General features: G+C 43.2%; 1 protein-coding gene across 2 annotated transcripts; it reads left to right on the top strand.

Annotated features, from left to right (window-relative positions):
- Positions 1-777: 777 nt before the first annotated feature.
- LOC100384514 (Dihydroxy-acid dehydratase chloroplastic) lies at positions 778-5,878 on the top strand. Of its 2 annotated transcripts, none has more exons than XR_004857615.1 (14): positions 778-1,480; positions 2,025-2,096; positions 2,458-2,505; positions 2,616-2,770; positions 2,900-3,094; positions 3,165-3,276; positions 3,493-3,562; positions 3,648-3,706; positions 3,787-3,910; positions 3,991-4,061; positions 4,234-4,335; positions 4,802-5,150; positions 5,337-5,495; positions 5,581-5,878. XR_004857615.1 is itself a non-coding variant. In NM_001177037.1 (14 exons), the coding sequence occupies exons 1-14, from the start codon at positions 1,004-1,006 to the stop codon at positions 5,629-5,631; spliced, it is 1,776 nt and encodes a 591-aa protein (NP_001170508.1). In that variant the 5' UTR covers positions 820-1,003; the 3' UTR covers positions 5,632-5,831. The 2 variants fall into 2 exon arrangements, 1 of the variants encoding a protein (NP_001170508.1); NM_001177037.1 differs by having other exon boundaries at positions 820-1,480; positions 5,070-5,150; positions 5,581-5,831.
- Positions 5,879-15,181: the final 9,303 nt, after the last annotated feature.

Below are 15,181 nucleotides of genomic sequence, written 5' to 3'. Positions count from 1 at the left end.
CAAAATTCTGTAGGTAATCGGTCACTCCAAAGGAGAAAGGTGAGACGGAAAGGATACATGATTGTATCCTCTGTATCAGATAGTTGAACTATAAATATTCTTCAAAATATTCATTACGAATTCAGCTTGCACCTTTTACCACCTGCCAATCCTACTCGCGGCGACACGAATTAGATTCCTAGCGTTCAATCAGAGCATCTATTTTAGATTAGTTAAATGGCTTATCAAGCCAAATTTTAGCTATTCAACAATAAAATAACTTTCCAACAGACTATCTATCTAACTCATCAAGCTATCCGACTCTATAAATTGTCTCTCTCACTAGTCAAATTTGGCTAGCTATCTGACTAGCAAAACTAGATAGATAGTCTGTTAGAGTGAAATGCTACATATAAAGTGTAATTTTTATGAAATTGTAAATATAAAGTCAAATAGAGAGCCAAAAATAAAGAGTCTCTTGAAGATGCTCTCAACCTCTTGAATTTGAAGAGTTTTTTGGGTTAGTCCACCCTTTAGAAGGTTTTTATTTTAAGGAATCTTCTACAGAACTAGTATTATATACAAATGGTTAGAGTTGCTCTTATATATCTCTTGTACTTAAAAAAACATTGCGAGGACTCAGAAACAACTAAAGAAAGAGCTAAAAAGTCTTAAATACTTGGAAAACATCCAAAAGCCTAGAAACGATTAGAGAAAGAGATAAAAAGTTCAGGTTTTCTACGCAATTTAGATAAAATAATAAAAAGCGTCTCGATTTTCTAAAAGTTGGGTATAATTATATGAGATCGAGGCAAAAACAGGGGCGCGCCACCCTGTCCAGTTCTCAACCCGGCTGTGCTGTCTCGTCGCCTTCCTCCCCTCCTGCCGGCTGCTGCCGCCGCCAGCCGCTGCAGGCACGCTTGCCCTCTGCTCCCTGTCCATCCACTCATCATTCCCCGTCATCCACCAATTCACAACCCAAAACCCTAAACCCATTTACCTCAACGCCACCGCCGCCGCCGCGATGCAGTCCATGGCGCCCACCTCTCCCTCACTCCCGGTGGCAGGCCCCGTTCCCCGCCGCCGCCTCCAGCGCGTCCGCGCCGCCGCGGTCTCCGACGAGCCCAAACTCAACAAGTACAGCGCGCGCATCACGGAGCCCAAGTCGCAGGGCGCCTCGCAGGCCGTGCTCTACGGGGTTGGCCTCACCGACGCCGACCTCCGCAAGCCGCAGGTCGGCGTCTCTTCGGTGTGGTACGAAGGGAACACCTGCAACATGCACCTGCTCCGCCTCGCCGAGGCCGTCCGCGACGGCGTCCGTGAGGCCGGCATGGTCGGCTTCCGATTCAACACCGTCGGTGTCAGCGACGCCATCTCCATGGGCACCCGGGGCATGTGCTACAGCCTCCAGTCCCGCGACCTCATCGCCGACAGCATCGAGACCGTCATGGGCGCGCAACACTACGACGCCAACATCTCCATACCTGGGTGCGACAAGAACGTGAGTTCCTTTCCGCTATCTCTGCTGTTGCAGATGTGATGTACACCAGTTAGTTCAGTGGGACTATGGAGTGGAGCCAATGTTGCCGCTCTCATAATCTATATATCAAGGTCCTGAATTATTACATGATAATCGAAAGGCACTAAATTCCTCATCCTGGTCTCCGCTGGTGTTCACTTCCTGCTAAGATTGTGTTGGTTTGGAGGTGGTGGTGCAATTTTAGCTCAGTTCTAGTAAGGGGAATAAAAATTAGCAGCAAGGACTGGAGCTTTCTTATATGCTACATGGCTTTCTCATTAGTTTTCTTCTGGATCTGGATGTCACAAAATTGTATTGTTTTCTGAAAAGCAACGAGCTGTCATATGTGTCTGGCAAAAAGCTTGTTGTTTGAATGGGTGCTGAGGTGATTGGAGTTGGACCTGTTTGTTCAGTCCGAGCTTAGCAACTAGTAGGAAGAAGTTAAGATTTCTAGCTTTGTTCTACCCTGTATTAATGCACATTTAGATCTTAGTTGCAGCTGGATTTAGTGGCCATTTGTTTGCAGATGCCAGGTACAATAATGGCAATGGGACGGCTTAATCGACCTAGTATCATGATATATGGTGGAACTATTAAGGTAATGCTCCCCTGGTCTCTTGCTGTATTATTACTAATTCTAAAATGTGCTGTTCTTCAACAGAATGTTTGGCTAGCTTGAGTAAGCAAAAGACATTTGTGAATTGCGATAGAACAAACTGCTTTCCTGGACATTGCATTAGCGCAGTAAACAATGAGAACTGAATAACTCATTGGTACGGTTTGCCCTGAAAAAACTGATTGATACAGTGGAGTGATTTATGCTAGAAATTGAGGTTAACATTATTGGCTATTGCCAGCGTGTGTTTGGAGTCCTTAACCAGTGATAAAATATGTTAAATATGCATGCCTTTTTTGAGCTGCTGCTTATTGACAATTTCTGGTGGATCTTTTTGATGCAGCCTGGTCACTTTCAGGGCAATTCCTACGATATAGTTTCTGCTTTCCAGGTATGTTTATCACCTTTGGTCTGTTCATCAACTCTACTTCTTTGATAGAAGCACTTTGGCATTGTACATTGTACAGCTAAGGCTTGTTTGCATTTTGATGTTTTATGCAGTGCTATGGAGAATATGTTAGTGGTTCAATCACTGATGAGCAAAGAAAGAATGTGCTCCGCAATTCATGTCCAGGGGCAGGTGCCTGTGGTGGTATGTACACAGCAAACACTATGGCATCTGCTATTGAGACATTGGGCATGAGCCTTCCATACAGGTGCAAATTATATCTTGATTTTTTTCTCATTTATTACTAAACACGAAATATGGTTTTTATTCATATAAAAATGCTTGGAGGATATATTTGACTTCTTTTTATCATTATTGCTGTAATTATGTACCAAAGTTCTTCGACACCTGCTGAAGACCCGCTAAAGCTAGAAGAGTGCCGTCTTGCTGGGAAGTATCTTCTAGAGTTGCTAAAGATGGATTTGAAGCCCAAGGACATTATAACTGAGAAGTCATTGCGAAATGCAATGGTTATCGTTATGGCACTTGGTGGTTCGACTAATGCTGTTCTGCATTTGATTGCCATTGCTCGGTGAATTACTATCTTCTTGCATGTGCTTTCTACTTAGGTTGATAAAAGCTCATTGGTTGTCTTCTTTCAGGTCCGTAGGTCTGCATTTGACTCTTGATGATTTCCAGAAGGTTAGTGACCAAGTTCCTTTCCTTGCAGACCTCAAGCCCAGTGGCAAATATGTCATGGAAGATCTACATAAGGTAAATGCTTAATGGTTCTAAGTGGTTTCGAGCCATACTCAATCCAGCTTAAGTTTCCAGTTTACCTTTTTAATGCACTATTGCTCTGTTATGTTGTATTTTTATGTACATTGTACATACACATTGTGATTTTCTTCACATAACCATTACAGCGAGAATATCTATAAACTTAAATTAATCAATGCAAAGTGCTTGAGAATAAGCAATGTATTACAGATTGGTGGGACACCGGCAGTCATTCATTATCTTCTGGAGCAAGGTCTTCTTGATGGTGATTGCATGACTGGTGGGTACAGTCAATAATTTCTATTGTGTAATTTAAAATCTCTATACTGTAGTTAATAACATGGTATTTCTTTTTCCAATTTCAGTTACTGCAAAAACTCTAGCTGAGAATGCCAAAATTTTCCCTCCTTTGTCTGAAGGGCAGGTAGTACTCAATTATGAGTTCTTTAACGTTGTCAGATAACGCCTTGAATCATGACATTTATCTTCGTTTCTGATACACAGCAAATAATTCGACCACTTGACAATCCTATCAAACCAACTGGCCATATTCAAATACTTTATGGCAATCTTGCACCAGAAGGTTCTGTAGCAAAAATAACTGGCAAAGAGGGACTATACTTCTCAGGTGCTTTGTTGCTTCTATCTCCAATCCTTGGAAGTCTCTGTATTATGTGTGGGGTTTAACTGTTATTTGGTAAATGTCAGGTCCTGCATTAGTTTTTGAGGGTGAAGAGTCCATGATTACAGCTATCTCAGAAAACCCAGCAAATTTCAAGGTAATATGTGCAGTGCAAGTATTTTCTGCATTTGCTACTGCCGCTATTGAATGCCATTTCTTCCTTTTTTTGTAGATTGCCTTTTCTTCTCTCTGATAGTGGAATATATTGTTTCAGAGCAAGTTTTGCATTCTTATGACAAATCATTTTATTGCTCTGATGGTTTCAACAGGGAAAGGTAGTAGTGATCCGAGGAGAAGGACCAAAAGGCGGGCCAGGGATGCCCGAAATGTTGACTCCAACAAGCGCAATAATGGGTGCTGGTCTTGGAAAGGTACCACTTAGCTCATAGCTTAGCATTTTTCAGTTTTTATTTACTCTTAGCGTAATGGTTAAGGCTTCCGAGTAGCACCTCCAGGTCCTGGGTTCGATCCCCCTCGAGGGCGAATTTCTGGCTTGGTTAAAAAAATCCCCTCGCTGTGCCCCGCCCTCTTCCGGGTTACGTCCTGCGCGCCACAATCCGGCTGGGCCGTTGCAGAGTGGGCGATGACGACCCGCTAGTGATGGGGGGCCAGGGTTCGGGGATTTTCTCGGCCGGGATCATGTTTCGGTCTCTTCTTAATATAATACCAGGAGGGCGGTCTTTCCGTCCCCGGCTGAGTTTTTTTTATTTACTCTTAGATGCAATGCACTAAAAAAGGTTTTTGCCATCTCTCACCTCTTTAGCACCACACATTCATGAATGATGTTGAAGTAGTTGGTAATGTGACAAATAACATGCATAATCTTCCTCATGTCAGAACTCAGAAGATGCACAATTCTGGTTTCTTCTGCTCTCAGAAATTGTTGAATTTTCAAAGCGACGAGAGATCTGCACATTCTTAAATACAATACAAAGGATCAGATTTTCTTTGCCTACCCCCTTTATATTTGCATTATCTGGTGCTTCCTAAGTTTTGGTTCCTAGTTGCATGTGTGCCTGGCAACTATCCTCCTTTCATCAGATTAGTTATTCTTCACTACAGTTGATGTGATAACCTCTTAACCAATGCCCAATCTCCATTACAGGAGTGCGCCCTGCTGACAGATGGTAGATTTTCTGGAGGGTCACATGGATTTGTTGTCGGTCACATATGCCCTGAAGCACAGGTACTGCAGTGCGGGCTTGCGGCAGTCAACCCCTGGCGACAATTTGATTTAAGCTGTGTAGTTTTGCAACAGTTTCTTTTCAGTAGCATTCAAGATTATTTTTCTCAGTGCAGTGCACGATAGTAAAAATATATAAAAAAAGAAGGCTTGTATTCTTGTATTATTCACAAAGGAGCTATTTTTCAGGAAGGTGGTCCAATTGGCCTTGTCCAGAGTGGTGATATAATCACCATCGATGTAAGTAAGAGGGTAATCGATGTTGACCTTACCGAACAGCAGCTCGAAGAAAGGCGGAGGAAATGGACCCCACCGCCATACAAGTCGACCAGTGGAGCTCTTTGGAAGGTACTATAGCTTGAACATTGTCTATCTTGTTGGCATCAGAGCCTTGGCTCCGTGCTGAATGTCTCTTTTCCATATATTATTGCAGTACATCAAGCTTGTGGCTCCAGCGTCCAGAGGATGCGTCACTGATGAGTAGGCTGTGTTACATTCTGTTAGGTTGTGCACATGATGTGTTTTCAATCAAAGGCTGTTTGCCAGGAACAACCATCCTGTTAGAGTGATTCATGATAGTGCGGTTTGCGTATGGCAGGTATAATAATAAAATGCCGGTTTCTATTAGCTTAGCAATGCTACAGAAGCTGCTGAATAATCGAGCGTAATATGTCTGTTTAAGCTTGTGAGCAATCACATCCTTTTCAGTCTCTCACTTGTTTTGTTTGTCCCATTGTTTCTACTACCTTGTTCACAGAGATGATCAATTGGATTCTTCTTAGTCCACCATCGGCGATCACTTGAGCATCTGGTCTGCTTAAATCTTTGCTGAGATTCTAAAAAACACGCATATCCTGCCCATGGGAGCAGCTAACAAGTTACTGTTTAACTGGAGTAGAAGTGCAATGAAGGTAGTTTACCAGTGCTACAAATCTACAACAGAACACTCTTGTAGCTTGTAACGTCGGCGTTGCCACCTGCATTACTTCATGAAAATGTTCTTCGAAGTTCTCAATCAATCGTTCAAATACCAAATTTACCGATAATGGATGAATATAAAAACATATTAAAGGGACTAGACTAGATGATTTGTCCCGCGAGCAAGACCTATATCTATATTATATAAACACCAACTAGTCGGTTGCCCGTGTGTTACGACGGCTCCCAATAATACCCATGTAAACTATCCACCAAAAAGATCTTAAGATTTTTTATTGACTGTCTCCGCTCTTCACATAATTTTTTTGATTTGACTAACTGATGTTGTTTACTCCATCCAATATGTCTTAGTACAGCACGTCCAATAAAGTGAACGATTAGAAAAGAGTTCACAATGACTGACTGAACGGACAAAGATTATAATATGACATAATTCCACCATACAGAGACCAAATAAGAGAAGTTTATAAGCTCAAGTTTCTAAAATAAGTCACATGAACTCAAACTTATAAAAAAGATAGATCAAAATATGGAGTGGATGCTAAAGTCAGGCATCAATAAAAATTGGATGCTCTCCATACAAATTATGTTACTTCGTAGCAATTACTAACGTTGAAAACCAACAAATAACCTTTCCTTTAACTCTTAGCTCCATCCAATTCAACAACCTCAAACATCATGGAGTTCATTGCGCCAATGTGGTCTTAGAAACGACCTAATGCATGCAAGAGCCAAGAACACAAGGGACAAGCACCTTGTGGTAGTGCTCGCATGGATCTCCAAATCCTAACACATATTTTGCAGTATCCATGAGCCATCATTAGAAGAACACAAACCATGTGCAGACAATAAATAAAATACTAACACACCTAAATTATGTTCAATCCTTAGCACAACAAAAAACTAACACCCAAAACAACTGAGGAACAACACAATAATTTTTGCAATGACAGAAGGATGGTGACAGGTACATAGAAGCGGTAGAAGCATACCGAGTCGACACCGTGGTAAGGGAAAGACCATATAGACAGGCGATGCTAAGCCATCGAACGAGTACCATAGGCAGCAAATCAATGACCCCCATCCCTTGCCTCCCTACTTCTAAGGTTTCGTAGAGCAGGAAGGAAAGGAAAGAGGCATGCATACCTATTCATTGCCAGAGAAGGACACGACGAAGACCTAGACATCTGGAAGCGACATAGGTAGTATACCGCTAGATACATATAGGGAGAGAGCACGCAAGCGAAGAAAGAAGCCCAGCCGGAGCAGCTCCACCCGCACAAAACGTCGATCCGAGAAGGGTGAGAGAATGTGAGTGCCTTCCCAGCCCTGGACCCGCTGAGACGACACAACACCACCACCAACTCCGTAGCATATACCGACTACTGTCTCGCTACGAGCCTTGGTTCAATATCTCAGACCTGGACTCATCATCGCCAAGATAACCTAAGTGTGGTAGGCGCCACCGTGTCCTCCTCGGCGGCACGCATGAAGAATGGCCAGGAGCAAGACCGACTCGCCCTGTACCCACGTCAAAGAGCATCGGTTGGCTCGCGGCTGTGATCGTGGGTGGGGGCAGTAGGTTGGGGAGGAAGACAGGGCGAAGGTCGGGAAGACGAACGGGACATCCGACGACGGCGAAAATGATGGTGCGCGCATACTGTGAAACATTCTCGTGGACGTGCAATAGCCACTGCACGGGTCGATGTCGGGGCTGGTGTTGGACGAATACGGGAGGAGAAGCCAGCTCTCATGCCCTCTACCGAGAATGGGGTGGCATGGAGGCGGAGGCCTAAGGGGAGAGAGAAAAGAAGAAGGATGGCGAATGAGGTGGCGGCAACTGAGTCGAGGACCATCATTATCGTGCAGAGATATAGATGGCCAAATGGACTGTGTCTGATGGGCCGGCCCGAGGCACGACCCATTTAATAGTACCTGGGCCAGCTCGGCACGAGCGTCATGCCATGCTTGGGCTATAGCCTTGGCCCGGCCCGACACGGTTATATTTTTTATTTTACTAAAAAACGTATATAGATATGTATAATTTATATTCAATATTAAAAACACCTTAGCATGATATTCTACTGGTTAGATGGCTTCATCTAGTGTCTCTCGTCCTTCTTCCATCAAGGCATGAGTTCGAACCTCACCTCCTGCACCACCTTTTTAACACTGATTTAACCAAATGGCCTGATGGGCTAACGGGCTGGTCCGACACAGTCAGCAGACCGACATGCCGTGCCTAGGCCAAAGCTGTGGCTCGCGGGCGTCGGGCCTATGCCGGCCACCGTTTGGCCATCTATATGCGGAGGTGTGTTTTGGGACGGGGAGGTTGGTTGCGCGGAGGGGACGGGCGTGCATCAGTTTAATTTGAAATAGATGTGAGGAGTTATTTGTAAAAAATGACGCGGGACGACCGTTGAAACTAGTGCTTTAATATAGTATAGATTTTCACTGTTAAGTAGTCGTCCTGCTCTCACATTTAAATGATAAAAAGCTAAAATTATGCATAAAAAGAAATTTAAATTATAGTTGTTGATTTTAAACCCACATTCACATTGACCTAGCTAATAGATAACATGTCTTTATATTTTATATTCTATACTTAAACATAAATAAAAAAATTGTAACAACGTAAGAGCATTTTGCTAGTATATCACTATGCATTGGTGTATACAAAACATGGGGTGACACATCACATTTGCAACAAGACAAGATCCATTCAAATCTGGCTTTCATTTCTTTGGGGATTAGTAATTTTAAAAATAATTTACTAAACTCATTGCAAACTTATAAATTGGTTTAGGATCTATTTAGCAACTCAATTTTCCCAAATTCTAAGAAAATACCATGGTATTTAGGGGTACTGTAGTTATTTTTATCAAAAGGTGTTTGATAGTTCATCTAACTGTACATAACTAGAATGTAAATGTCAAAGTAGAAATGGAAAAATTGTCTTGTATGGATATGTGAATGGAATATTTATATATACATAAGTAAGGGGTGCGGTTAACGCAACCGTTCATACACTAGGTCCAAGGACACACCCTTTGGTTACATAATATAACACCCCAAAAATCTTATTTTGGGATTTAGGAAAATTCTTCAAAGGATTTGAAATAAAAATATATTTTAATAAGAATTATTACCTTTGAATTTATATCTCCTAAAAACAACTATGGTTTATAATAAAGATTCAATAAAAGGACCCCGTGTATGAAACTAGCTATCCACTTTTGAAGTATCTCTACTATCCCTTAAGACGATAGCGTAGATAGGCACAACCATGCCCCCGCTCCCTTACTATCCGCTCGCCGCCAACAAACTCTACACGACGAGGAGCGCCCGGAGCGCGCGGTCGAAGGCGCAGCGCGCGCGTGAGCAGGCGCTGGTCGAGCAGCGAGGTGAGGTAGAGGACCCAGACGCGCGGCATCTATGGTGGCCAGCGCCCGCTCGAATGTGTTGTTGAGGGAGGAGTAGGCCGGGTGGTCAATGGGGTGCGGGCGCGTGTGGTCGAGGCGGTCGCGGAGGTAGGCATGCCAGAGCTTGTAGCTTCCCGAGAGCACCTTGAGCGCGCGCTCGTAGATGACGGCGCGCTTGGCAAACGGCGCGGTCGCGCGGGCCACGAGGTAGCGCCACCACCCCATGAGCTTGAAGGGTTCCCGCAGGATCTCCTCGTACTGCAGGTCGTCCTCCGTTGGGTACAAGTCCGACGAGATCCCGACGGCCAGGGACGGTGCGGCCTTCACCGGCGCCGACGCCACGACCACCGGACCGACGCTGACGGCATCCTGACGCGGGGATTGGCCGAGCCTCGCTAGGGTTTAAGAGTCCGGCCTGGCGCGCTAGCAGGCGATGGAGGCGGGTAGGGCGCGAGGGGGAGACCAGCGACCGCCTTCTGAGGATTGTAAGCGGTGGAGAGGATGGAGCGGCGCGGCGTCCTCGACGTCGACGCGATGGAGCGGGCGGCCCTAGTGGCGTCACTGCTAGGTGGGCGTCTCGCAGGCGACAGTGGAGACTGGAGAGTATGGAGGTGGACTCTGTGGACCAGGCCCAAGCGGCACGGGCTTGGAAGATGGAGGTGATTTGGGGAATTAACGAGGCCCGAGACCAAGCGCAGGTGGCCGGGTGGTTTTGGGCTCTTTTCGATACTTCCGGCCGGCGTACTCTTTCTATTTCAAATTATCAAGTGCAAAATAGACATCTGATTTCCCACATCAAACAATCGATCTCGCTCATCCATTGATCCATTAGCCATCAAACAAAGACCAACACAATAACAAGTCAACTTATATGAATATACAAGGTCTAGGATATATCTTCAATAAGGCAACCAATGTTCCAATGCGGCAGAATTTGTTTAGCAGCTTGTATATAACGGATGCCGGAAGCACTGTCAAGGAGGACCAACACAATAACAAGTCAACATACGGAAGAAGCCTTCCTAAACCCGTCGGCAAGGATCAACGGGGGAGAAGGTGTGCGTTACCCAAAAGAAATATAAGATTGCGTATAGCAAGAAACGTACTGGATGGACAAAGGATATTTTTAAGTGGCAATATACAATTCAAACTGGTGTTCCAATTGACTTAAAAGAGTATTTTTCTCTGTACCATCTTCTTAGCAATTTCAATTTTTTCTATGATTTCTATTGTATATAACTTAGTTGGCAAAACATTATTCTATAGGCTTAACACCAGCTACCTTATCTTACAAGATATGGCCATGTTGGGGAATGATAGTCGAATGAAATTTGTTAGGATGAGTGGAGTACATTCCTTTCATATTCAAACATACATTCCAATTGCATAATAATAAATTGACGTTTTGTTCTCTTATGTCTTATGTTAGGATGCAAAGATTCTTCGGAGAAACTTTATTATCGAACTGTTAAGTTACGAGGACAATTCGAGCAGATATGCCATCTTGGAAAACATACAACAGAGAGTTAACAGTATTGTTAAAAAAAGATTAGATTAGTGTACAAGGTGTCAACATATTTGCTTATGATTAAGCATTATATATTTACTCTTTAGAAATTATTTGTGCGATTCCATTTCAATCTAATTGGGTAGACATATTTATATTGTTCTGTATCTATGTTTGATCACAGATTTTGCCGTCACTATTGTACTCACACCGCCCGTCGCCAGGGCCCTAAGTCTATTGGAGGGTCGCAATTTGTGTTCCGTGGCATCGCACGGGCACGTTCCTAGTATATTTATAAGTACTCACTAAAATATTTTTTATTTTATCTTTATCTTTACTATATTGAAGCACCAGTTTCAATGGTCGTCCCGCGTCATCTTTTTACAAATATCCCCTGACATCTATTTCAAATTAACCCGTTGCACGTCCGTTCCCTCCGTGCAACCAACTTCCACGTTCCAAACCACACATCTGCATATAGATGGACAAACGATGGCCCGGCATGGGCCCGCTAGGCCCGACGCCCACGGGCCGAAGCTCCGGCCCAAGCATGGCACGTCGGCCTGCTAACCGTGTCGAGGCAACCTGTTAGTACGTCGGGCCATTTGGTTAAATCAACATAAAATGTTAAAAAACAGTGCAAGAGGTGAGATTTGAACCCACGCCCTGATGGAAGAAGGTCGGGTTGGGTGACACTGGGTGGAGCCGTCTAACTAGTAAATTATCATGCTCATGTGTTTCTAATATTGAATATAAATTGTACATATGTATATATGATTTTTGTAAAATAAAAAATATAATCGTGTCGGGTTGGGCTACTTAAAAGTCGCCTAGAGGGGGTGAATAGGCGAACATGAAAATTATAAACTTTGAACACGCACTTCACCAGGGTTAGGGTTATAAATAAATAATATTGAATTACGGAGTGTGGAAGATAGTTTTTCTTGCTATGAGTTGGTCAATCAATACGGATAACTTTTGGGAGCCAACTCAAAAGGTTGTGAGCAAGAGAACTTTAGAAAGAGAAAAGAGGAAAGAAACAAATCGAGTGATAAAGATCAACATAAATGGACACGACGATTTGTTTCCCGAGGTTCGGTTCCAAAGAACCTACTCCCCGTTGAGGAGGCCACAAAGGTCGGGTATATTCCAACCCTTTCCCTCTCTCAATCAGTCACTTAGACCGCTTGAGTGCTTCTTCTTTAATCACACGGGTCACTATGACCCCGCAAGGATCACCACACAATTAGGTGTCTCTTGCTTGCTTTACAAAACACTTGAGAAGTTTAGAATGAGAAGAAGAAAGCAACCAAGCAACAAAAGAAACACAAATCACCCTCTCTCAAGTCACTAAGCACTTTTGATCACTAGACTTGATTTTAGAGCTTGGAGAGGATTTGATGCTTTGGTTGTGTCTTTGGAGTGTATTCTTTGGTCTTGTATGGAATAAAAAGAGTGAGAAGCTTGGATAGCTTGAATGGTGGTAGTCGGGGGGTTTTATAGCCCCAACCACTATTCTAGCCGTTGCTGTCGATGGGCATACCGGACAGTCCGATGGTGCACCGGACACGACACTGTTCACTATCCAGTGCTTGCCACGTCAACTGACTTTGGAGTTTGGAGCTGTTGACCGTTGAAGTCTTTTGTCTTTTTGCTGCACCAGACAGTCCGGTGCGACATGTCATCGCAGACTGTCTTCTGACTTCTGGTACCGCAAACTGAGCGCGCAGTCGCGTAGTCGATCGTTGGGCGAAGTTGACCGTTGCTCCGTTGTCTCACCGGACAGTCCGGTGGCACACCGGATAGTCCATGAATTTTAGTGTACGAGCGCTGAGAAAACCCGAGAGCGGCCAGTTCGCGGAGGGCTCCAGCCTAGGCACCGCAGTGTCCAGTGCGCCATAGGCTGCACCAGGACTGTTTTGCTCCAACCATGTAGAATTCTCCCAAGTCATTTTCTTTGTATGTTTATGTGAACTTTATGCACCTTGAAAAAACATCTACAAGACAAACTAGTTAGTCCATATGGTTTGTGATGGACGTCAAACACCAAAATCGATCATAGGAAATGTTGAGGCAATTTCCCTTTCAATCTCCCCTTTTTGGTGATTGATGCCAACACAAACCAAAGCAAATATAAAGTGTAGAAATGTACCTAGTTTGCAATTTGGCAGATGTGCATAAGTTACTTTGAAATGAAAACAGTTTTAAACATATATGGTTGCTTTGATCTAGTTTAACATTTTGGACCACATTTGCACCACTTAGCTTGTTTTTTACAAATCTTTTGGAAAAGTCTTTTGAAATTATTTTGTAATTGGCCAATGGTATAAGAATATGATTTATAAAAACATTTTTTAAAGTTTTTGAAAATTCTTCCCCTGTTTCAAATGCTTTCTTTGGCTAAATAAAAGCTCCCCCTAAAGAAGCTCTCCCCTTAGCTATCAAGAGGTTTTTTTTTTGCAAATGCCTATTAATTTTTGAATAATCTCTCCCCTTTTTGAAGAAAACAGGGTGGTGGTGCAGTCCTTTTGATTTGAGCCTATTACTCTCTCCCCCTTTGGCATTAAGCGCCAAAAACAAAGAGAACTAGAGGCCTTGAATAAAATATGAGTGTAAATGCATGAGTAGGGCAAAGGATAAATGATACTGACAGAGTCATAGTGGAAGCCTTGCCTTTGCCGAGTACTCCATTTCCCTTTCAATTTAAGACTAAGGATAGGAATACACTTGGAAACAAATTAGTCTTAGCCTTGGTACAAGAAGAATAAGAAATATGCATTTGTACCAAATGAAAGAGACATGATCAAAGGTATATAAAAGAGCAATGTGTGCAAGATTTTAATCAAAGTTCCGAGAATCGAGGATATTGAGTCCATTCCTAAGCTTGCTAAAACATCCAGGGGCTTGGTGAAGATATCGGCTAATTGGTTGTGGGTGCTAACATAAGCAATTTCCATATCCCCCTTTTGTTGGTGATCTCTCAAAAAGTGATATCGGATGTCTATGTGCTTAGTGCGGCTGTGTTCAACGGGATTATCCGCCATGCGGATTGCACTCTCATTATCACATAGGAGAGGGACTTTGCTCAACTTGTATCCACAGTCCCTAAAGGTTTGCCTCATCCAGAGTAATTGTGCACAACAATGTCCTGTAGCAATATACTCGGCTTCGGTGGTAGATAGAGCCACTGACTTTTGTTTCTTTGAATCCCAAGACACCAGGGATCTCTCCAGAAACTGACAAGTTCCTGATGGGCTCTTCCTATCAATTTTACATCTGGCATAATCGGCATCGGAATATCCAATTAGATCAAAGGTAGATCCCTTGGGGTACCGGAAACTAACAAATGGGAAACTTTTGATCTACAGATTTACCTTCTGTATCGAGGCCGAGATGCCCATTTGTTCCCATGGGTGTCTTGATGGGTTTGGCATTCTTCATTCCAAACTTCTTGAGAATATCTTGAATATACTTTGTATGGAAAATGAAGGTGCCCTCTTGGAGTTACTTGATTTGGAATCCGAGGAAATATTTCAACTCCCCCATCATGGACATTGTTGGGGGCCTTCCTCTTCCGAAGGTCCTCAAAAACGTGACTAACCATATGTTTTTAGTATGACATGGATCGTTACAGGGGGGCTTCGGCTTCGGGATGAAGGTTTTCTCTCGTGACAGGGTGAAGATGTGGCCCAAAGGTAATAAGAATGGATGACGAAGCTATAGCCGAATAGCTTCAGCTTGATGTGATGACGAAGACCAAGTATGATGATGACGAAAAGGGACAAAGACTATTCAGTCCTTAATGATTCGTGTTATGCTTATTGATGAATGTCAAGGGCATAAATGTACTTTTACTCGAGCTGTGTCCCATGCCTATAAATAGATGAACAATAGCACCGTACTGTTAACGTTGTATTGTAATCACTCTCGCATCTTCACCTTCGAGCAAGCCAAAGGTATCAATGTAATATTAATACTGTCAATATTCATACATGTTTTATGAAATGCAAACATGTATGAATTAATGAAATGCAGTTATTGTCTTTATCCTCACATTACTTTTCACATATTAAATGATGAAGGTATGTCCTTCTTGACCTTCGTCTAATGAGCAATGAACCCATGTGGAAATAATGCTTTGGAGGATGAAAGTTTGTAAAAGTTAA

The sequence above is a fragment of the Zea mays genome, chromosome 4 (assembly GCF_902167145.1).
Source record: "Zea mays cultivar B73 chromosome 4, Zm-B73-REFERENCE-NAM-5.0, whole genome shotgun sequence".
In the NCBI taxonomy this organism is placed as follows: domain Eukaryota; kingdom Viridiplantae; phylum Streptophyta; class Magnoliopsida; order Poales; family Poaceae; genus Zea; species Zea mays.
This window is presented reverse-complemented; position numbering and strand designations above follow the sequence as displayed.